Here is a 23,523-nt window from a genome sequence, read left to right on the forward strand (position 1 = left end):
ATTGTAACTCAGAAACCCACAATCCTAAACACCCTTCAAATGGAGAAAATCAAGACCTTTTGGGGTCATGAATGGTGGTTTTGAAGGTATTTTGGCTATGGATTGTGAGTCTGTTTTTGTGGTTTTTGCATTGCTTTTGGTGGGTGTTCAAGTGGGTTTTACGTATAATGTAAAGAGTTTCATTACTTGGGATGATATGAAGGTGGATTTGCGTAGGGAGAGATTGAATTCAAGATATGATGGAAGCAGCAGAGTAATTGTTGTTGACAAAAATGGTGGAGGTGATTCTGTTACAGTTCAAGGAGCTGTAGATATGGTGCCTGCATATAATACTCAGAGAACCAAAATTTCTATTCTTCCTGGAATTTACAGGTCTGTGTTCATGCTTAATCTAAAAGTCCTAAATTGATGTTTCTTATGCAGTTTTGTGCATTTTTTTTTTCTCACTTTTTGCAGTTGGTGCTATATTTTTGGGTCATGGTAGCCTAAAAAACAGCTACATGGGTTTGGGTTTTAGAGGCAGATATTGGAATCTCTCTCTCTATATATATGTATAGATAGATATATTACATTCTTCAAATTCTGCAGGGAGAAGGTACTTGTGCCAAGATCAAAGCCATACATATCATTTATTGGGAAGGAAAGCAGAGTTGCAGAAACTATAATCACTTGGAATAATAAAGCATCGGATATAGACATTCACGGACATAAACTAGGAACTGATAACTCAGCATCAGTCACCATAGAATCTGATTACTTCTGTGCAACAGATGTAACTTTCCAGGTACCCCATACTTGTTTTATAGAGATCCCAACTGATGAGAATTTAGAGGATTCATGATTTTGCAACTACAGAGCAATAACCCAGTTGGTTATATCTCTGAATGACGCTAAGTTCGGGAGTTCGAACAAGCTAGAGTATTTCACAGGGTTTTCTTGATTTCGTAGGTTTGTCCACTTCTAGGGAGGGGTTAGTAGCCCCATTTCTTTGGCATGGGTTTCAGCCGTTAACATGGTGCGGACTGTCTTGACGGCCAGAGATTTACGCTCACTCAACTGCCCGAACAACATACCTAACTTGGTGGTTCCTCGATCACAAAAAAAGAAAAGAAAAGAACGTACTAATTAAGTTGATGGTATTGATTGCAGAATACAGTGAAAGCAGTAGCTGGAGCATCTGATATGCAAGCAGCAGCACTGAGGATTTATGGTGACAGAGCAATGTTTTACAAAGTTAGGATTCTGGGGACACAGGACACTCTCCTGGATTTAAGTGGAACACACTATTTCTATCAGTGTCACATTGAAGGAAATGTCGATTTCATTGCTGGGAATGGAAAGTCACTCTATCAGGTAACATTAGCCTAAGAAAACTGTACAAACCATGGAAAATCACTCTTCTTTTGATATACTGATATGGAGACTGGAGTTCTCTTCAACAGGAGTGTGTACTCCATTCAATAGCTGAATCATCAGGCGCGATTGCCGCGCAGCAACGGGAATCACCATACGAAGATACCGGGTTTTCATTCGTAAATTGTCAGGTCACTGGAACTGGAAAAATCTTGCTGGGAAGACCTTGGGGTAACTTTTCAAGGATGATATATTCAAACTGCTACTTCAACAATATCATTGACCCTCTAGGATGGACTGTCACGCCCCGTCCCAGGAACGTGACTTATTGGCAACACGTGTGTGCACCCACGTGCCGCCACTCAAAAACCAAGACTCAATACATTTAACTCACCATTATACCAACACAAATTTTAAACAAAAATTCGGCAGCACCTCCCCGTATATCGGAGAATGCCTCCTGCATAAAACCTAACAATTTAAAACACACAATTCCCATAACACCAAACTAAATATCCAGGGCCTCCGGCCATATCATCTCAAACATAAATCATCATACCCACATACATACCAAGGCATCAAGCCTAACCATCCAAAATCATCATGCATCCCACACATTTCGAATATATCCCAATATACCATTAAGTCTACGACTAATCAAAGACCACACAAAATAAACAACAAATCACCACAAGTCCAGGCCATCCGCGTCACGCTCCTCCCTGCTGATCCGTAGTCGGAGCACTAGCGCTAGTACCTATACCACCTGAGGAGGGGGAAAAAATGAAACGGTGAGCAGGAGGCTCAGTAGGGATAACGAATAGGAGTATAAAATAAGAAAACAGTCCGGAATATTATAAGGAAATAACGCAATGCAACAATATGCCATGTTGTCAAACAAATGCAATTCCGTACCTCCGACCGAGCCATGTTGCTAGAGCCAATTAACCGGAACCACTAGCACATGCTCTCACAAATATTCCATATCATGCCACTAGAGCCAATTACCGGAACCACTAGTGCACGTTGACGTACATACCAAAATCCAACCCACCACTTTCACCATGCACAAATGCAGCATCACACATAAATGTCATGCAACTAAATTCATTGCGCGCAATGTCATTCAACCATGTAATCAAGAATATCGACTACTCGATAGATGACCGAGTGTCCACGGGTAATGCATTCAATATCAAACACACAACCTATAAATTTGGGTTCACAATCGCACCCAATCCAAGGCTTGTTTCCCCTTGACCAAAAAGGCGGAAACTAACGAATTTAATACATAATTCGGGTAGCCAATAGTGTTTGAGATTAAGGGTTAAGAAAATCCCTACCTCGTTTGAGTAAAATCTCACCACAACTCTAGTCACCAATCTTCCAAGTTCAATAACCTACACCATACACACATACAACTAAATTTATCTTTCCATATCATCAATTCCATCAATTCTCTCCATAATTTGTTCCTAATTTCAAAGTAATCACTTACCTTGCTCAACTCTTTAATCTCTAGTCCAATCTCCTTTTGGTCAACACAAATCTTCAATCCAAGTTCAAATCTGAAATTATGATTCATAACTCATGATAAATTCACAAATTTAAGTACTCAAAACCTCAATCTCATGAACTTAACCAAACCCACAAAACCCTAACTTCAATTTTTTTGTAAAAACTTACCTTACTCTCTTCTCTTTTACAAGCTAATGAAGTGGGGTGTAGACTACAACCTTGAACACCTTTGCTGGCCGGAATCCTCACCGGAAATCTCGCCGGAATTTGGTCTTGAGTGGTGGGGGAAGTGCACGGTCACTCCCCCTTCCCTTTGTTTTTTTCTTTGTTCGGTGAAGGTCTGCGACTTGCAGACCTTTACCCACTTAATCCTTTTTTTTTTTTTTTTTTTTTTTCCTTTTCTTTTTAACCCTCACATAATTTCAATTTATATTTAAACCCCTCCACTATTATTATTATTATTTTTTTCTCCACCCTTTTACCATTTTCCCAATAAGTCCTCTTTACCCTATTTTTTATATATTATTTATTTTTTTATTATTATTATTTTTATAATAGGGTTTTACATCCTCCACTCCTTATAGAAATTTCGTCCTCGAAATTTGTACACGTACCTGTGGATATAAACAAATCGGGATACTTTTCCCGCATCTTAGACTCCAACTCCCAAGTCGCTTCTTCCGTCCCGTGATGCGACCATAATACTTTCACCAATGGTATTGTACTCGACCTCGTAACCTTATCTTGCCTATCCAGAATTCTCACCGGTTGCACAACATAGGTTCCGTCATCCTCTACCGTCAATGTTCCCCAATCCAATACATGTGAAGGGTCCGGCTCATATTTTCGGAGTGTTGACACATGAAATACATTATGCACATTCGACAACTTCGGCGGCAATGCCAAACGGTATGCCACCTCCCCAACTCTCTCCAGAATCTCAAAAGGCCCAACATATCTTGGTGCCAATTTACCTTGCTTGCTAAATCGTTGCACTCCTCTCCTAGGGCTCACTTTCACAAATACTTTGTCACCCACCGAGAACTCCAATGGCCTCCTTCTCCTATCGGCATAAGATTTTTGTCGGCTTTGGGCCGTAAGCAACCTCTTCTTAATCTCCTCTATCTTGAGTTTGGCCTCCTTCACAAATTCAGGACCAGACAACACTTTCTCTCCCACTTCCGCCCAACACAAAGGTGATCGACACGGCCTTCCATACAAAGCCTCAAAAGGCGCCATTCCAATACTACTTTGGTACGAGTTGTTGTAAACAAACTCGGCCAAATGTAAATAATCCCCCCAACTCCTACCAAAATCCATAACACACGCCCGCAACATATCTTCAAGTATTTGGATCGTTCTCTCACTTTGTCCATCGGTCTCCGGATGAAACGAAGTAGACATAGTCAATTTAGTACCTAATGCTTCTTGCAAACTCTCCCAAAAACGTCCCGTGAAACGCGGATCTCTATCCGACACAATGCTCAACGGAACTCCATGTAACCTCACAATCTCCCGCACATACACTCTACTCAATGATTCAAGTGAGTCGGTCTTGTTAATTGGAAGAAAATGTGCCGACTTTGTCAACCGATCCACAATCACCCAAATGGTGTCCTTCCTCTTCGGTGTCAATGGTAATGCTGTCACAAAATCCATTGTGATATTCTCCCATTTCCATTGAGCAACCGGAAGTGGTTGTAACAACCCCGCCGGTCTTTGGTGTTCCGCCTTCACCTGTTGACAAGTGAGGCACCTAGCAACATATCTACCCACATCCACTTTCATTCCACGCCACCAAAATTGACGCTTCAAATCTTGATACATCTTGTTACCCCCCGGATGCATGGCAAACCGGGAATGGTGTGCCTCCCGTAGAATTTCTTCCCGTAACTCTTCATCATTTGGCACCACCAACCTACCCTCAAATCTCACACCACCATCTCCGCCTCTAATCCATCCGGACTCCTCCTCAATCACATCAAATGTTGCATCCCCAATTTGTGCATCTAACACCCTTTGAATTAATGCCGGTCGAATAGAAACACATCCCAAATACAACTTCTCCTGTCGCTCTAGCAATTCCAACCCAAATGAATTTATCAACTCCACAAACTCCCACTCCCGCATAGAAATTGCCACAATGGTATTCTTTCTACTCAAAGCGTCGGCCACCACATTCGCCTTCCCCGGGTGATAATTCAATGCAAAATCATAATCCTCCAAATATTCCATCCACCTTCGCTGTCTCTGATTCAACTCCTTTTGTGTGAAGAGATATTTGAGGCTCTTGTGATCAGAGAACACCTCAAACCTCTCTCCATACAAGTAATATCTCCACTGTTTAAGTGCAAACACCACCGCCGCCAATTCCAAGTCGTGAACCGGATAATTCCGTTCATGCTGCTTCAATAACCGTGAACCATACTCCACCACCCTCTCCTGTTGCATTAAAACACATCCCAAGCCTATTTTAGAAGCATCACAATAGACTTGATATCCCACATTCCTCTCCGGAACAACTAATATTGGTGGAGATGTAAGTCTCCGTTTCAACTCTTCAAATGCCTTCTCGCACTCCTCGGACCATACAAACGGTGTTTCTTTCCGTGTAAGCTGCGTCATCGGTGCAGCAATACGCGAAAAGTCACAAATGAACCGTCGGTAGTATCCTGCCAAGCCAAGAAAACTCCGAATTTCGGTAATATTTTTCGGCCTTGCCCACTTCAACACTGACTCCACTTTGGACGTATCCACCGCAATGCCTTCTTGTGTGATAACATGTCCAAGAAACTTCACCTCCGTCGCCCAGAATTCACACTTGCTCAGTTTTGCATACAACTCATGCTCCCGTAATGTTTGTAACACTGCCCGCAAATGCAACTCATGCTCCTGGACCGTGGGTGAATATACCAATATATCATCAATGAATACCACCACAAAACGGTCCAAGAATGGTCGGAGTACACGCTGCATTAAATCCATAAACACCGCAGGTGCATTAGTGAGCCCAAAAGGCATAACAAGGAACTCATAATGTCCATACCGTGTCCGGAAAGCTGTCTTCTGCACATCTGACTCCCGAATCCTCAACTGATGATAACCGGATCTCAAGTCAATTTTAGAAAAATGTCTTGCACCCCGTAATTGATCAAACAAATCATTGATTCTCGGCAATGGGTACTTATTCTTCACAGTCACCCGATTGAGTTGTCGGTAATCAATACACATTCTCAAAGTTCCATCTTTCTTCCTCACAAATAACACCGGAGCGCCCCACGGAGAAACGCTCGGTCTAATAAACCCCTTTGACTCCAAATCTTTCAGCTGAGTCCCCAATTCCCTCAACTCCGCCGGTGCCATTCGGTATGGAGCAATAGAAATTGGTTTAGTGTCCGAAACCAACTCAATAGTAAACTCTATCTCTCTCCTTGGTGGTATCCCCGGCAAGTCCTCCGGAAATACATCTATAAATTCCTCAACCACCGGTATCGACTTGGCTACATCGCCACTCGGTGCCGAAGTGGTCAAGCTTGCTACGAGACAATCCGCATGTGCATGATTTTCCAGGAAGTGCAAACATGGCACTCTTTTAGACCCCTGTAATTTAATCACCCCACCTCCCGGTACATTCAAGATAATTTTACGCATCCAAAAATCAATAATAGCTCTATGTTTTGTCAACCAGTCTACACCCAAAATTACATCAAAGTCTTTAAAATCGAGGACATATAAATTCGCCGTCAATTCTATTTCACCAAATCTACACACAACTCCTTCCACCATCCCCTCAAGTGAAGTAGTGTACCCAAATGGAGAAGTCACTGCAAACATTCGTCTTATTGGGGACACTTCTAATTCTATTGACCTTGCCAAGGATGCAGTAATGAAAGATGCAGTCGCACCAGAATCAAACAATACTCTCACTAAACAGTTTGAAACAAGAAAAGTACCTCCAACGAAGTTTGGATGCTCAGACCCTGTCTGGTGCCCTAAGGCGAATACTCTCCCTTGAGTCAATGCAGGCTGAAGCTGTGACTGCTGCTGCTGTGTCCTGGCCTGTGATCGTCCTCTTCCCACAGAGCCACCTGAGGAAACCGATGGTGCACGAGGGGTAGTAGGTGTGGAAACTGCCGATGAAACCCCAGATCTCTGCTGTGTGTCTCTCCTCCTATGTGGACAATCTGCCCGCATATGACCTATCTTGCCACACTCAAAACATTCAGGTCCAGAAGTAGTGCATTGGTGCCTAACATGACCCGTCTGTCCACATCGAAAACAAGCCCTCGGTCCCTGCTGTGATCCTCTACCTCCCTGGGACCTCTGCCCCCCACTGCTCTGTCCAGACCTGTTCTGTGAAGTTTGACTGTCTGTCCTCTGCCTCTTCTGACCAAACCACCCCTGCCTCTGTCCTCTAAGAATCCCTCCAGTACTACCACTTAAGGATCGACCGCTAAAAGTATCCCAATACTTCCTTGAATCTTTATTAATCTGCTCCTGCTTCAAAGCTTCCTCCCGCATATCATCATAGGTAACAATCTTCATACTAGCCAATGGTGCACCTACATTCGGTATCAAACCTTGCCTGAATCTCTCCGCCTTGCTCTCCTCATCCGGGGCATACATCTTCCCAAATTCATATAACTCTTCGAACTTGTAACTGTAGTCTGCCACTGACTCCTCCGGTTTCTGTAACAAAGTTAAGAACTCCCTCGCCTTCTCCGTGCGATAAGAGTTTGGCACAAAATGCTGCAAAAATAATCTCTCAAATGATGCCCAAGTGAGTTGCTCTTTCCTCTGCCCCAGAGCATACCACCAATCATAAGCCTTGTCTTTCAGGAAGTACGAGGCTACCATTCCCCGCCTCTCATCCGGAATACCCAGAGTATCTAATCGTCTAGTCATCTCTCGGATCCAGGTATAAGCTTTTGCAACATCTGTGTCACCATGAAATTTAGGAGGTTCCAACTTGCGAAGTCGATCCACCTCACTTATTTGTCGTTGAATTCTGTCAGCCTCCCCCGAGGTCTGACCCTCCACCACACCATGACTATCCCGTCCAGTTCCTGCCTGAACTACCTGTGAAATGTTCTTCATCGCCTCCGACATCTCTTTTATCACTTGCATTTGAGCCTCAAACATCGAAGCCACTTGAGTAGTTGATAAAGCTTGCCCCTGAGTTGGTGTAGCCTCAGGAACCACACCCTCTCCACCTGCCACATTCACTGCAGGATTCTCTGCCTCCTCAGAATTCCTCACCGCAGTGCGCCTTCCCCTCTGTTGCACCCTACTCCACGTAGGTAATTCAGGAACTATCGCAGGAGCGGGTATATTTTGTTCACCGCGTCCCCGCCCAGCTCCTCGACCGCGACCACCGCCCCGCCTACCACCGCGGGTCCTAACACCCCCGCGTCCACGCCCTCGTCCACGCCCCTGATCCTGGGACTCGAGGGAACGAACATTCCTACGCGTGTCCATCTACAAACACAACATAAACAACCAACGTTCAATATTGTCATAACATACGAGGATTTGCAGGATTCGAATACATACCGGATCAGCGGAGGTCGTGACGTGGCCTGGACATACCACACACACCATTCACATATCATACGTTACACAAATACTCACCCATACACACATAAATTGTAAAACCCTATTATAAAAATAATAATAATAAAAAAATAAATAATATATAAAAAATAGGGTAAAGAGGACTTATTGGGAAAATGGTAAAAGGGTGGAGAAAAAAATAATAATAATAATAGTGGAGGGGTTTAAATATAAATTGAAATTATGTGAGGGTTAAAAAGAAAAGGAAAAAAAAAAAAAAAAAAAAAAAAAAAAAAAAGGATTAATTGGGTAAAGGTCTGCAAGTCGCAGACCTTCACCAACAAAGAAAAAAACAAAGGGAAGGGGGAGTGACCGTGCACTTCCCCCACCACTCAAGACCAAATTCCGGCGAGATTTCCGGTGAGGATTCCGGCCAGCAAATGTGTTCAAGGTTGTAGTCTACACCCCATTTCATTAGCTTGTAAAAGAGAAGAGAGTAAGGTAAGTTTTTACAAAAAAATTGAAGTTAGGGTTTTGTGGGTTTGGTTAAGTTCATGAGATTGAGGTTTTGAGTACTTCAATTTGTGAATTTATCATGAGTTATGAATCATAATTTCAGATTTGAACTTGGATTGAAGATTTGTGTTGACCAAAAGGAGATTGGACTAGAGATTAAAGAGTTGAGCAAGGTAAGTGATTACTTTGAAATTAGGAACAAATTATGGAGAGAATTGATGGAATTGATGATATGGAAAGATAAATTTAGTTGTATGTGTGTATGGTGTAGGTTATTGAACTTGGAAGATTGGTGACTAGAGTTGTGGTGAGATTTTACTCAAACGAGGTAGGGATTTTCTTAACCCTTAATCTCAAACACTATTGGCTACCCGAATTATGTATTAAATTCGTTAGTTTCCGCCTTTTTGGTCAAGGGGAAACAAGCCTTGGATTGGGTGCGATTGTGAACCCAAATTTATAGGTTGTGTGTTTGATATTGAATGCATTACCCGTGGACACTCGGTCATCTATCGAGTAGTCGATATTCTTGATTACATGGTTGAATGACATTGCGCGCAATGAATTTAGTTGCATGACATTTATGTGTGATGCTGCATTTGTGCATGGTGAAAGTGGTGGGTTGGATTTTGGTATGTACGTCAACGTGCACTAGTGGTTCCGGTAATTGGCTCTAGTGGCATGATATGGAATATTTGTGAGAGCATGTGCTAGTGGTTCCGGTTAATTGGCTCTAGCAACATGGCTCGGTCGGAGGTACGGAATTGCATTTGTTTGACAACATGGCATATTGTTGCATTACGTTATTTCCTTATAATATTCCGGACTGTTTTCTTATTTTATACTCCTATTCGTTATCCCTACTGAGCCTCCTGCTCACCGTTTCATTTTTTCCCCCTCCTCAGGTGATATAGGTACTAGCGCTAGTGCTCCGACTACGGATCAGCAGGGAGGAGCGTGACGCGGATGGCCTGGACTTGTGGTGATTTGTTGTTTATTTTGTGTGGTCTTTGATTAGTCGTAGACTTAATGGTATATTGGGATATATTCGAAATGTGTGGGATGCATGATGATTTTGGATGGTTAGGCTTGATGCCTTGGTATGTATGTGGGTATGATGATTTATGTTTGAGATGATATGGCCGGAGGCCCTGGATATTTAGTTTGGTGTTATGGGTATTGTGTGTTTTAAATTGTTAGGTTTTATGCAGGAGGCATTCTCCGATATACGGGGAGGTGCTGCCGAATTTTTGTTTAAAATTTGTGTTGGTATAATGGTGAGTTAAATGTATTGAGTCTTGGTTTTTGAGTGGCGGCACGTGGGTGCACACACGTGTTGCCAATAAGTCACGTTCCTGGGACGGGGCGTGACAAGTTGGTATCGGAGCAATGTTGGCTCTATGTAGGACCTAAGGGTTGGGTCCCGTATGATTATTTATGTGTGTATGGGTGAGTATTTGTGTAACGTATGATATGTGAATGGTGTGTGTGGTATGTCCAGGCCACGTCACGACCTCCGCTGATCCGGTATGTATTCGAATCCTGCAAATCCTCGTATGTTATGACAATATTGAACGTTGGTTGTTTATGTTGTGTTTGTAGATGGACACGCGTAGGAATGTTCGTTCCCTCGAGTCCCAGGATCAGGGGCGTGGACGAGGGCGTGGACGCGGGGGTGTTAGGACCCGCGGTGGTAGGCGGGGCGGTGGTCGCGGTCGAGGAGCTGGGCGGGGACGCGGTGAACAAAATATACCCGCTCCTGCGATAGTTCCTGAATTACCTACGTGGAGTAGGGTGCAACAGAGGGGAAGGCGCACTGCGGTGAGGAATTCTGAGGAGGCAGAGAATCCTGCAGTGAATGTGGCAGGTGGAGAGGGTGTGGTTCCTGAGGCTACACCAACTCAGGGGCAAGCTTTATCAACTACTCAAGTGGCTTCGATGTTTGAGGCTCAAATGCAAGTGATAAAAGAGATGTCAGAGGCGATGAAGAACATTTCACAGGCAGTTCAGGCAGGAACTGGACGGGATACTCATGGTGTGGTGGAGGGTCAGACCTCGGGGGAGGCTGACAGAATTCAACGACAAATAAGTGAGGTGGATCGACTTCGCAAGTTGGAACCTCCTAAATTTCACGGGGACACAGATGTTGCAAAAGCTTATACCTGGATCCGAGAGATGACTAGACGATTGGATACCCTGGGTATTCCGGATGAGAGGCGGGGAATGGTAGCCTCGTACTTCCTGAAAGACAAGGCTTATGATTGGTGGTATGCTCTGGGGCAGAGGAAAAAGCAACTCACTTGGGCATCATTTGAGAGATTATTTTTGCAGCATTTTGTGCCAAACTCTTATCGCACGGAGAAGGCGAGGGAGTTCTTAACTTTGTTACAGAAACCGGAGGAGTCAGTAGCAGACTATAGCTACAAGTTCGAGGAGTTATATGAATTTGGGAAGATGTATGCCCCGGATGAGGAGAGCAAGGCGGAGAGATTCAGGCAAGGTTTGATACCGAATGTAGGTGCACCATTGGCTAGTATGAAGATTGTTACCTATGATGATATGCGGGAGGAAGCTTTGAAGCAAGAGCAGATCAATAAAGATTCAAGGAAGTATTGGGATACTTTTAGCGGTCGATCCTTAAGTGGTAGTACTGGAGGGATTCTTAGAGGACAGAGGCAGGGGTGGTTTGGTCAGAAGAGGCAGAGGACAGACAGTCAGACTTCACAGAACAGGTCTGGACAGAGCAGTGGGGGGCAGAGGTCCCAGGGAGGTAGAGGATCACAGCAGGGACCGAGGGCTTGTTTTCGATGTGGACAGACGGGTCATGTTAGGCACCAATGCACTACTTCTGGACCTGAATGTTTTGAGTGTGGCAAGATAGGCCATATGCGGGCAGATTGTCCACATAGGAGGAGAGACACACAGCAGAGATCTGGGGTTTCATCGGCTGTTTCCACACCCACTACCCCTCGTGCACCATCGGTTTCCTCAGGTGGCTCTGTTGGAAGAGGACGATCACAGGCCAGGACACAACAACAGCAGTCACAGCTTCAGCCTGCATTGACTCAGGGGAGAGTATTCGCCTTAGGGCACCAGAAAGGGTCTGAGCATCCAAACTTTGTTGGAGGTACTTTTCTTGTTTCAAACTGTTTAGTGAGAGTATTGTTTGATTCTGGTGCGACTGCATCTTTCATTACTGCATCCTTGGCAAGGTCAATAGAATTAGAAGTGTCCCCAATAAGACGAATGTTTGCGGTGACTTCTCCATTTGGGTACACTACTTCACTTGAGGGGATGGTGGAAGGAGTTGTGTGTAGATTTGGTGAAATAGAATTGACGGCAAATTTATATGTCCTCGATTTTAAAGACTTTGATGTAATTTTGGGTGTAGACTGGTTGACAAAACATAGAGCTATTATTGATTTTTGGATGCGTAAAATTATCTTGAATGTACCGGGAGGTGGGGTGATTAAATTACAGGGGTCTAAAGGAGTGCCATGTTTGCACTTCCTGGAAAATCATGCACATGCGGATTGTCTTGTAGCAAGCTTGACCACTTCGGCATCGAGTGGCGATGTAGCCAAGTCGATACCGGTGGTTGAGGAATTTATGGATGTATTTCCGGAGGACTTGCCGGGGATACCACCAAGGAGAGAGATAGAGTTTACTATTGAGTTGGTTTCGGACACTAAACCAATTTCTATTGCTCCTTACCGAATGGCACCGGCGGAGTTGAGGGAATTGGGGACTCAGTTGAAAGATTTGGAGTCAAAAGGGTTTATTAGACCGAGCGTCTCTCCGTGGGGCGCTCCGGTGTTATTTGTGAAGAAGAAAGATGGAACTTTGAGAATGTGTATTGATTACCGGCAACTCAATCGGGTGACTGTGAAGAATAAGTACCCATTGCCGAGAATCAATGATTTGTTCGATCAATTACGGGGTGCAAGACATTTTTCTAAAATTGACTTGAGATCCGGTTATCATCAGTTGAGGATTAGGGAGTCAGATGTGCAGAAGACGGCTTTCCGAACACGGTATGGACATTATGAGTTCCTTGTTATGCCTTTTGGACTCACTAATGCACCTGCGGTGTTTATGGATTTAATGCAACGTGTACTCCGACCATTCTTGGACCGTTTTGTGGTGGTATTCATTGATGATATATTGGTATATTCACCCACGGTCCAGGAGCATGAGTTGCATTTACGGGCAGTGTTACAAACGTTACGGGAGCATGAGTTGTATGCAAAACTGAGCAAGTGTGAATTCTGGGCGACGGAGGTGAAGTTTCTTGGACATGTTATCACACAAGAAGGCATTGCGGTGGATACGTCCAAAGTGGAGTCAGTATTGAAGTGGGAAAGGCCGAAAAATATTACCGAAATTCGGAGTTTTCTTGGCTTGGCAGGATACTACCGACGGTTCATTTGTGACTTTTCGCGTATTGCTGCACCGATGACGCAGCTTACACGGAAAGAAACACCGTTTGTATGGTCTGAGGAGTGCGAGAAGGCATTTGAAGAGTTGAAACGGAGACTTACATCTCCACCAATATTAGTTGTTCCGGAGAGGAATGTGGGATACCAAGTCTATTGTGATGCTTCTAAAATAGGCTTGGGATGTGTTTTAATGCAACAGGAGAGGGTGGTGGAGTATGGTTCACGGTTATTGAAGCAGCATGAACGGAATTATCCGGTTCACGACTTGGAATTGGCGGCGGTGGTGTTTGCACTTAAACAGTGGAGATATTACTTGTATGGAGAGAGGTTTGAGGTGTTCTCTGATCACAAGAGCCTCAAATATCTCTTCACACAAAAGGAGTTGAATCAGAGACAGCGAAGATGGATGGAATATTTGGAGGATTATGATTTTGCATTGAATTATCACCCGGGGAAGGCGAATGTGGTGGCCGACGCTTTGAGTAGAAAGAATACCATTGCGGCAATTTCTATGCGGGAGTGGGAGTTTGTGGAGTTGATTAATTCATTTGGGTTGGAATTGCTAGAGCGACAGGAGAAGTTGTATTTGGGATGTGTTTCTATTCGACCAGCATTGATTCAAAGGGTGTTAGATGCACAAATTGGGGATGCAACATTTGATGTGATTGAGGAGGAGTCCGGATGGATTAGAGGCGGAGATGGTGGTGTGAGATTTGAGGGTAGGTTGGTGGTGCCAAATGATGAAGAGTTACGGGAGGAAATTCTACGGGAGGCACACCATTCCCGATTTGCCATGCATCCGGGGGGTAACAAGATGTATCAAGATTTGAAACGTCAGTTTTGGTGGCGTGGAATGAAAGTGGATGTGGGAAGATATGTTGCTAGGTGCCTCACTTGTCAACAGGTGAAGGCGGAACACCAAAGACCGGCGGGGTTATTACAACCACTTCCGGTTGCTCAATGGAAATGGGAGAATATCACAATGGATTTTGTGACAGCATTACCATTGACGCCGAAGAGGAAGGACACCATTTGGGTGATTGTGGATCGGTTGACAAAGTCGGCACATTTTCTTCCAATTAACAAGACCGACTCACTTGAATCATTGAGTAGAGTGTATGTGCGGGAGATTGTGAGGCTACATGGAGTTCCGTTGAGCATTGTGTCGGATAGAGATCCGCGTTTCACGGGACGTTTTTGGGAGGGTTTGCAAGAAGCATTAGGTACTAAATTGACTATGTCTACTTCGTTTCATCCGGAGACCGATGGACAAAGTGAGAGAACGATCCAAATACTTGAAGATATGTTGCGGGCGTGTGTTATGGATTTTGGTAGGAGTTGGGGGGATTATTTACATTTGGCCGAGTTTGTTTACAACAACTCGTATCAAAGTAGTATCAGAATGGCGCCTTTTGAGGCTTTGTATGGAAGGCCGTGTCGATCACCTTTGTGTTGGGCGGAAGTGGGAGAGAAAGTGTTGTCTGGTCCTGAATTTGTGAAGGAGGCCAAACTCAAGATAGAGGAGATTAAGAAGAGGTTGCTTACGGCCCAAAGCCGACAAAAATCTTATGCCGATAGGAGAAGGAGGCCATTGGAGTTCTCGGTGGGTGACAAAGTATTTGTGAAAGTGAGCCCTAGGAGAGGAGTGCAACGATTTAGCAAGCAAGGTAAATTGGCACCAAGATATGTTGGGCCTTTTGAGATTCTGGAGAGAGTTGGGGAGGTGGCATACCGTTTGGCATTGCCGCCGAAGTTGTCGAATGTGCATAATGTATTTCATGTGTCAACACTCCGAAAATATGAGCCGGACCCTTCACATGTATTGGATTGGGGAACATTGACGGTAGAGGATGACGGAACCTATGTTGTGCAACCGGTGAGAATTCTGGATAGGCAAGATAAGGTTACGAGGTCGAGTACAATACCATTGGTGAAAGTATTATGGTCGCATCACGGGACGGAAGAAGCGACTTGGGAGTTGGAGTCTAAGATGCGGGAAAAGTATCCCGATTTGTTTATATCCACAGGTACGTGTACAAATTTCGAGGACGAAATTTCTATAAGGAGTGGAGGATGTAAAACCCTATTATAAAAATAATAATAATAAAAAAATAAATAATATATAAAAAATAGGGTAAAGAGGACTTATTGGGAAAATGGTAAAAGGGTGGAGAAAAAAATAATAATAATAATAGTGGAGGGGTTTAAATATAAATTGAAATTATGTGAGGGTTAAAAAGAAAAGGAAAAAAAAAAAAAAAAAAAAAAAAAAAAAAAAAAAAAAAAAAAAAAGGATTAAGTGGGTAAAGGTCTGCAAGTCGCAGACCTTCACCAACAAAGAAAAAAACAAAGGGAAGGGGGAGTGACCGTGCACTTCCCCCACCACTCAAGACCAAATTCCGGCGAGATTTCCGGTGAGGATTCCGGCCAGCAAAGGTGTTCAAGGTTGTAGTCTACACCCCATTTCATTAGCTTGTAAAAGAGAAGAGAGTAAGGTAAGTTTTTACAAAAAAATTGAAGTTAGGGTTTTGTGGGTTTGGTTAAGTTCATGAGATTGAGGTTTTGAGTACTTCAATTTGTGAATTTATCATGAGTTACGAATCATAATTTCAGATTTGAACTTGGATTGAAGATTTGTGTTGACCAAAAGGAGATTGGACTAGAGATTAAAGAGTTGAGCAAGGTAAGTGATTACTTTGAAATTAGGAACAAATTATGGAGAGAATTGATGGAATTGATGATATGGAAAGATAAATTTAGTTGTATGTGTGTATGGTGTAGGTTATTGAACTTGGAAGATTGGTGACTAGAGTTGTGGTGAGATTTTACTCAAACGAGGTAGGGATTTTCTTAACCCTTAATCTCAAACACTATTGGCTACCCGAATTATGTATTAAATTCGTTAGTTTCCGCCTTTTTGGTCAAGGGGAAACAAGCCTTGGATTGGGTGCGATTGTGAACCCAAATTTATAGGTTGTGTGTTTGATATTGAATGCATTACCCGTGGACACTCGGTCATCTATCGAGTAGTCGATATTTTTTTTTTTCCTTTTCTTTTTAACCCTCACATAATTTCAATTTATATTTAAACCCCTCCACTATTATTATTATTATTTTTTTCTCCACCCTTTTACCATTTTCCCAATAAGTCCTCTTTACCCTATTTTTTATATATTATTTATTTTTTTATTATTATTATTTTTATAATAGGGTTTTACATGGACTGACTGGAAGGACCCAAACAGACAGAAGTATATAATGCTAACTGTTTTAACTTCTTTTTTTTTTTTTCATATCATGGGAACCACTCCAAGGCAAAACCCTTTTGGGTAAACTTCCGGACCCGTGCACCGCACACTTGAAAGTTAAACTGTTTAACTTGATAACATTGCATTTTATCCCTAAAAAAGTCTATACAACCTCACAACTGCATCTACAGGGATGTTATATTGGGGGAGTACGCATGTAAAGGACCAGGAGCAGATGGAAGAGGCAGGGTACGTTGGTCAAGATCACTCAGCTATGCAGATGCAAAGCCATTTCTGAACACAAATTTCATCAATGGAGAGCAATGGCTTAAACTATGAGGTTTGCACTATCAAACGGACGCTCCTTCAGCGTAGAGGGAACTAACTCATTGTATCTCGAAGAACAAACCAAGCACAGAGAACTAACTCCTTTTGCACAGATCATACCTATGAACATTAGAACATAGTGTTATGTAACATATACAACCAATAATACTTAATCAAGACAATTATATTCTTTTTACCAAATCTTTGCTGCAAATTCTGTGCTATATGGAGATCGTAAGATGATGACAGTAACAATTGAATGTCATTCATAAAAGAAAATAAAAGCAAGACCGTATAATCACAATCGACAGATTCATATGCAGTCAAGACAGTAAATACAGAGCAGAGATGAAACTATATCATTATAACAGTACATATTCGTTGGCAGAAGATATAGTAAGAGCTGATCATTCGGAACAGCTTATATTGAAGGGAACTAAATGGAGGTTCTCGTACATCAAACCAAAACCTCAGGAATCTACCTTTACTACTAAATGGAGGTTCTCGCACAATCAAACCGAAACCTCAAGAATCTACCTTTACTGCTGTACAACCTACAAACCCCACCGCGTCAAAGCTAAAACACAATAGCTTACCTAACAAGTAACATCCATGCGAATATTTACAAACTATGTTGACCTAAACACCTCAAGCATTAGCTAATCACCATACGCAGTCAATTCCATTAGTTCTACAACTTTACAATTCTGCCCAGAAGTTTCATGTACTTCCATCTCTGACTCGTCATTGTCATTATCACCACTGGCATCACCTTCATTATTACCTTTGAAATCATCCATATTGACATGAGTGAGATAGACATCATCACCATCATCCCCCACGATTTCACCTTCTAATGATAAGGCTTCTTAATTCTCCTTGATGTCTTCCGGAAGTCTACCGGAGCTGGCTGACGCAGCTAAATCAGTCTTTTGTTCTTCAACATTTTCAAGTTTCCTATCAGTAGAAACTTCAGTAGAGGTCATATCAAGAAGATCAAACTTGATGTCCTTAGCTGAGGAAATGGGATTTTTCATTTCGGGGTTGGCTGCATCTATAGGTGAGAGTATGTCAGGCTTTTCCTCAATATCAATCCATCGATCACCCACCCAATCTCTGGAGATTCTTAGATCCTTTTTGTGTATGTTCAAAAATAAATTCTCGCCTATAACCAAAGCAATAACCTATATTACTCAAGCGGAAAAACAACGAAATATGTGAAATAAACAGGAAAAGAAAACAAAATAGAAATCAATCGCATCATATGCATACCAGGAAAATAAACTCGCAGATTATTATCAGCAGAGTTGTCAACTCCAGTTACAACCCCTTCCCACCAGCCATCGCTCCACCATGCATCAACTGCAACCCCAATTTTAATTACAAGGTCCACTTGTTCATTAGGAGGAGTTGGTCGGATTGTTGGGCGGCACGTGCACCTCATGCCAAGTTTGTCAGGCATGGCAAGTTTGAAAGTTGGGATCCATTCCTGAACATCATATAATGATCCCATAAATACACACTAAAAACAACAAAAACTGATTTGAAAGAAAATGCACCAAACTCAAGTACATCTGTCTAACCTACACTTTTGACACAAAACAATCTGCAAAAATCCATCATAGTTTGTATTTAAAGATCCAGGAGGAGAATAATTTAATTCCAATCCAAAATTCAATTAGTGTTGAGTCCATTATACGGAGTTAAAAGGCAGAAGTTAGAATATTCTTCAAAGTATCTTCAAATGCTTAAGCATACTGCATACCTCAAGATTTCCATGACTATCTTCATCCTGAACATCATCATATCGAACTTTCATCTGTTTACGGGATACATGCAAGACTGTACACCTGAACCAGCAGCCACGGATGCCACTATCCTGGCACAACAATTCGATCTTGTCATCAACCTTAAAAACTGGATTATACCATGGCCGACACTCGACATGCATGAGGGAAAGTAGTGTCTCATCTCCATATTTTAAGTTCTTGTATCCGGGTTCAAGATTCATCATCTCACACTGTCTGCCAGAAAATTTGACTCCTGGTCGCTCTTTCCCAACTGTTTGCCACCCTCTATCAATTCTAGTCCTCTTAGCTCCCAGCACTGTTTTCTCTTCTGAGCTTAACCCATCATCTTCTTCGTCAGTTAGACTACGGGATATGAAGTCAGGCTCCCGGAAGCTGTTTGAATTCATACATGACAAAATCGGTTGTTCAAAATAGCCACGCAATTTACTTACGTCAAAAGGCTTCACCCTATTGTTTCTGATCTGTCTAGAGCATAGGTGTACTTTGGCCAGGTAAGATTCAGGAAAAACAGCCAGGCATTTATCATAATGTTCTCGGGTTAAGACTCCAGCAGGACCATCAATACACTCTGTGCTAATGACCTGCGAATGCGGTGTTATGAATACTTCTTTTAGGTGATGATTTCGTAGAGGAACTACACCCTTGACTTCCTGATTATGGTGAAACCACCTTACTTTGACCTTTCTCTGCCCCCTCTTGTCTTCATACATATCTTCCAAATACGCAATGTAGTGATTCTCTCCCTTAGCCATGACAAAGACGAAGGATGAAACCTAAACATCAAGAAAGAAATTAAAACATCAGGGCAATGTAAGGAAGGTGAGAATTAATAACATCCAACAGCAAAGTGCAGATTCCATTATTCTTAGATGGTAAGTGAGAGAGCAAATATTGTTGAGAGGTCTGGAGATTAGATTCAGCAATCCAGTCTCGAGAGGTCCTGCATGTTATTAGTAGTGCAAAAATGTGGTGTCTTCAAACACTGCTTATCTGAAGAGCTTAAGCTGATGAGAAGTGAATCTTCTATAATTTAACCACCACCAAAAGGTCCAAAACACTCCCCCTAACATATGAGCTGTAGAGTGTGAAGTGAGTTTCAAAACCACTTATCCCAAAAGCTTGAGATGATCGGAACAGTAAATCTGTTATTATTTAAAGACTATTCTAACAATCAGCAATAACAGTTTATTCAAATGCTAATGCAATTACTTCAGATGCATCATCATATATATAACTCAGGATTACAAATGAAAATGAGTGAGTTTGAGTAAGGGGCACTAATTTTTTGTATAAGTTACAAAACCATTTTTCTCTATCACTGTATTTATTGATTAGTGAATGCTTACCCCTATTGTAATCCCATTCCTGCAAAATGCCGGGTAATGCCTGAGCTTCTTCCCACATCTCCATGCAATGCCAGACCACACAATGTCAGAATTGCGTGCAAAAAAATTCTTTGACAGACGAATCTGCTATACACATTACAGAAACATCATAAGTACTACAAAAGGATATATATGCATGATAAAAACTGAAAAGGTATGCCATGCCAACTCGTACCTGTTTCTGTTGACTACTAAATACATTTATTGCACTTTCTGGATAATCTAGTGCCATGTCATCCTGCGATTCTGTCATTGAAATAAGGTATTAAAAACATTAAATCACGAAATTCCAACTTTTTTCTCATCAGCGGTTCATATAAGGCATTAATAAAATCCATTCAGCAAAGGAAATGGCAATGCATGAAAATAATTATGGGGGAAATGAGGATAAAAGGACCAAAAGTCACAAGCGTGTAATGTCATGTAAAGCATAAAACTTAAAAAGTGCGGAAAAATTCATTATCATTTTGTTGAAGTCAAGAAACAGGTTTTATTGTGAAGGACTAAAAGAGTGGAAAGTTTCAACTATAGTTTCGCCGATGATTGACTAAGAGCTCTCCAAGTAGTTCTTAACGCAGTTAGCACTCTGATTTAGTGGATAAAACTTCTTAACTACTGACATGGCAAGCAAACAAGAAAACCACGTGAAAGACCGATTACAAAAATATACATGATGATCTTAAACTTGGATACATAGACCACAATCTTTGATATAACAAAACCGTAAAGGTGTACGGGATATCTGTAACATATAATATTAGAAATTGAAGGGCAAACATACTGGAAAGATCTCCCTGCAGGTGCTGCTTTGATAGCATAGATGTAAGCCAATCCACAACTTCCCTTCTCGATCTCCATTTGAAACCGGCATGGATGGAATTTTGAGCACCATAAGCTCGAACAAATTCCTCAGCAACAACATAAAACATGTGCCTAACACTCCTCTCAGTACCCACAATTGCAAGAATAGACTCTCCATTGGAATCCTTCAAATAATAGTGAACCACACGGTTCCCACGCTCCTGAGACACAAATTGCTCGTTCCACTCCACAAAATAGGGATCATTACCAACCATTTTGATGAAAGCACCAAGAACCTACTAGCAATTATAATTATATAGCTAAAGATCCCATAAGATATGGCAATTGGAAAAAAGGTTCAAATTACCATCAAATAAGTTTCCTAACAAGTAACAAGAACATACGATCTTTCTCACAAAGGCTCAAAAGTTTCCATAGATTGTTGCCCTTGATTGATGATGAACCCTATACATATCAATGACTTCTCTTCCCTCGGTGGGAAAACAGGAACAAAATCATACAGAACTGAGCAAAATCCAAACTTCTAGCATCTGCAATATACCAGAAGCCCTAATTCCATAACCATATAAGCCTCAAACGTGTTAAACAGAAGAAAACTAAAAATTACCAAACAAAGCTAACAAGTTGCCCCAGGAATCAACACCCTTGAAACGATTGAAGAGCTTTACACATGCTCAACTACCACCGCCTGAGCTGCACTTCATCTAAATTTTAAACGCTAGAAGCTACCACAAAATTCTAGAGCTCTGACTCAGAAAATTCTTCCAAACAATAGGGGGTTAGCAGAGAAAACTGACCAGAACCCAGAGACATCAAGCCGTTGAAGATCTGAAAACAGATCAGAAACCAAGTCAAGACAGCTGAAATCCCACCTTCGAAGCGCCAAGAGGCACCGAGGTATGGCTTTGACTAAGTTAACCAAGAGAATCATCAAGAACACCAAATGGGCATCGAACTTTAAACCAAAATACCCAACCTTGAGGGGAAAAAGTAAGAACTTGAGAGGTTCTACAAGATTAAACTTGTGATCCTGACTCAAATAGGTTCAAAAGAGAATCAAAAACATATGCTCTTGTACCTGTTTCATCGTGTTGTTACAGTGAAAGCATAGACTAAATGAAGGAAGAGAAATGAGTGAGGTGAGAGAAGGAGAAAGAAAAAAAGGCAGCCATTTTCATGGGTAGTTTGAAGTTGCAGGAGTTCGGCAGAGAGAGAGAGGGAGAGATGGACCAGCCGGTAGGGGAGAAATAGGTGGTGAATGGGGACTCTAAAAAATGATTGCTTACAAATATCATTAAATCTCACTAATCGTTTATTTTATACCACTTTTTTTAATTTTTATGGTTTACATAAATATCATTATATACAATGACATATTAATTTTTAAATTAAAATTTTAAAATAAATAATTTTTATATATTTAATTAATACTAAGTCTATACCAGAATTTTCCAAAAGGAAAAAAAAAACAACAACAACATGTTTTTTTTTTGAAGAAAAACAACACGATCTTGTCGTTTTTCTTCCCAAAAAACATGGCCTATCATTTTTTTTTCTAGAAAAACAACACGATCCTATCAATTTTTTGAGAGATTACATATAAATAGAAGCTGTCGTTTTTTTAACAGATAAACAACATGGTGTTACCATTTTATAACCCTAGAAACGGACCTGATGTGTTGATTTTTATTTCAGTCATATTCTAACCATAAATCACCCAACATTTAACATCTACACACACTCACTCATGCTATATACAGAAATCGACAAACCCACATGTTCAATTTGAGAGATTTCATTAGATATAGGAATATTTAAAAGAGAATTCACAATACCTTACCTCTCCTCTAAAGCTTTTTGACGTTGACAATGAGAAATTTTTGGTCTTCTACTTACACGGTTTTGGACGTCGATTCAGGTGTGAAAAATCGATGGCAGCTGGAGTCCCAATATACGGAAATCGATAAGAGACTAGAAATTTGAATGTCTATAAACTTAACACTAATATTTCTAATAATATTGTATAAAACAAGGCTAATTTGGTCTTTCACTACAAATTTGTGTGTAGATTTATAAATTTATGATGTAAACTTATCATGTGTAAAGAGTGATGTAGGAATAATAGATTAATTGCGTGTAAATACAATTTCTACCAAAAATCAAATATGTTAGTGGGCTGGGGTCTGCCACTCACTTGGATTTGGCTTGGCTTTAGGCCCATGGGCTATCTCCAATTTTAGATCAAACAGATCCTCTGATCCACACATTGAAATGGTAAACCTTGGATTAAGTTAAGCCATTTCAGCGAAGTAGGATTCGAAAAATGACAGGATAGTCTTATGGTCCGTTTGCTACAGAGTATGACTGACAAAGTATACTGGTTCCCTGTCTCATCTTTCTTGCGCAGTTAATCATCTTTTCAAACACGAGGGGGGTATTGCGTGAAAAATTGACGGCGTATATATTATCCTTTCCGGCTTGTTTGATAGCACATCGTGGCCTAACATCTCCCGCTAACGATATGATTAGACACATGTTCTACCAAACGAGC

The 23,523-nt window shown here is 41.6% G+C and overlaps 2 protein-coding genes across 2 annotated transcripts; one reads left to right on the forward strand and one right to left on the reverse strand.

Annotated features, from left to right (window-relative positions):
• The first annotated feature begins 67 nt into the window (after positions 1–67).
• On the forward strand, positions 68–17,056 carry LOC119987773 (pectinesterase QRT1-like). Its single transcript, XM_038832691.1, has 6 exons — positions 68–372; positions 589–784; positions 1,150–1,353; positions 1,443–1,645; positions 16,598–16,630; positions 16,819–17,056. Exons 1-6 carry the CDS (start codon positions 68–70, stop codon positions 16,964–16,966), a joined length of 1,089 nt encoding a protein of 362 aa, XP_038688619.1. The 3' UTR covers positions 16,967–17,056.
• Positions 17,057–17,249: 193 nt separating this feature from the next.
• On the reverse strand, positions 17,250–22,243 carry LOC119989125. Its single transcript, XM_038834450.1, has 6 exons — positions 20,932–22,243; positions 20,326–20,396; positions 20,112–20,237; positions 18,720–19,538; positions 18,227–18,443; positions 17,250–18,119 (listed from the first exon to the last, which is right to left on the reverse strand). Exons 1-6 carry the CDS (start codon positions 21,224–21,226, stop codon positions 17,824–17,826), a joined length of 1,824 nt encoding a protein of 607 aa, XP_038690378.1. The 5' UTR covers positions 21,227–22,243; the 3' UTR covers positions 17,250–17,823.
• Between the last annotated feature and the right edge of the window lie 1,280 nt (positions 22,244–23,523).

Source organism: Tripterygium wilfordii, chromosome 21 (genome assembly GCF_013401445.1).
Source record: "Tripterygium wilfordii isolate XIE 37 chromosome 21, ASM1340144v1, whole genome shotgun sequence".
Classification (NCBI taxonomy): Eukaryota; Viridiplantae; Streptophyta; class Magnoliopsida; order Celastrales; family Celastraceae; genus Tripterygium; species Tripterygium wilfordii.

Coding starts and splice junctions, on each gene's coding strand:
- LOC119987773 (XM_038832691.1), top strand. CDS start 68: ATGAATGGTGGTTTTGAAGGTATTTTGGCTATGGATTGTGAGTCTGTT. Junction 1,354..1,442: donor ATGGAAAGTCACTCTATCAG/GTAACATTAGCC, acceptor TCTCTTCAACAG/GAGTGTGTACTCCATTCAAT. Junction 1,646..16,597: donor AATATCATTGACCCTCTAGG/ATGGACTGTCAC, acceptor ATAGGGTTTTAC/ATGGACTGACTGGAAGGACC.
- LOC119989125 (XM_038834450.1), bottom strand. CDS start 21,226: ATGGTTGGTAATGATCCCTATTTTGTGGAGTGGAACGAGCAATTTGTG. Junction 20,397..20,931: donor CCTGCAGGGAGATCTTTCCA/GTATGTTTGCCC, acceptor TTTCAATGACAG/AATCGCAGGATGACATGGCA. Junction 19,539..20,111: donor GGAATGGGATTACAATAGGG/GTAAGCATTCAC, acceptor CTTGATGTTTAG/GTTTCATCCTTCGTCTTTGT.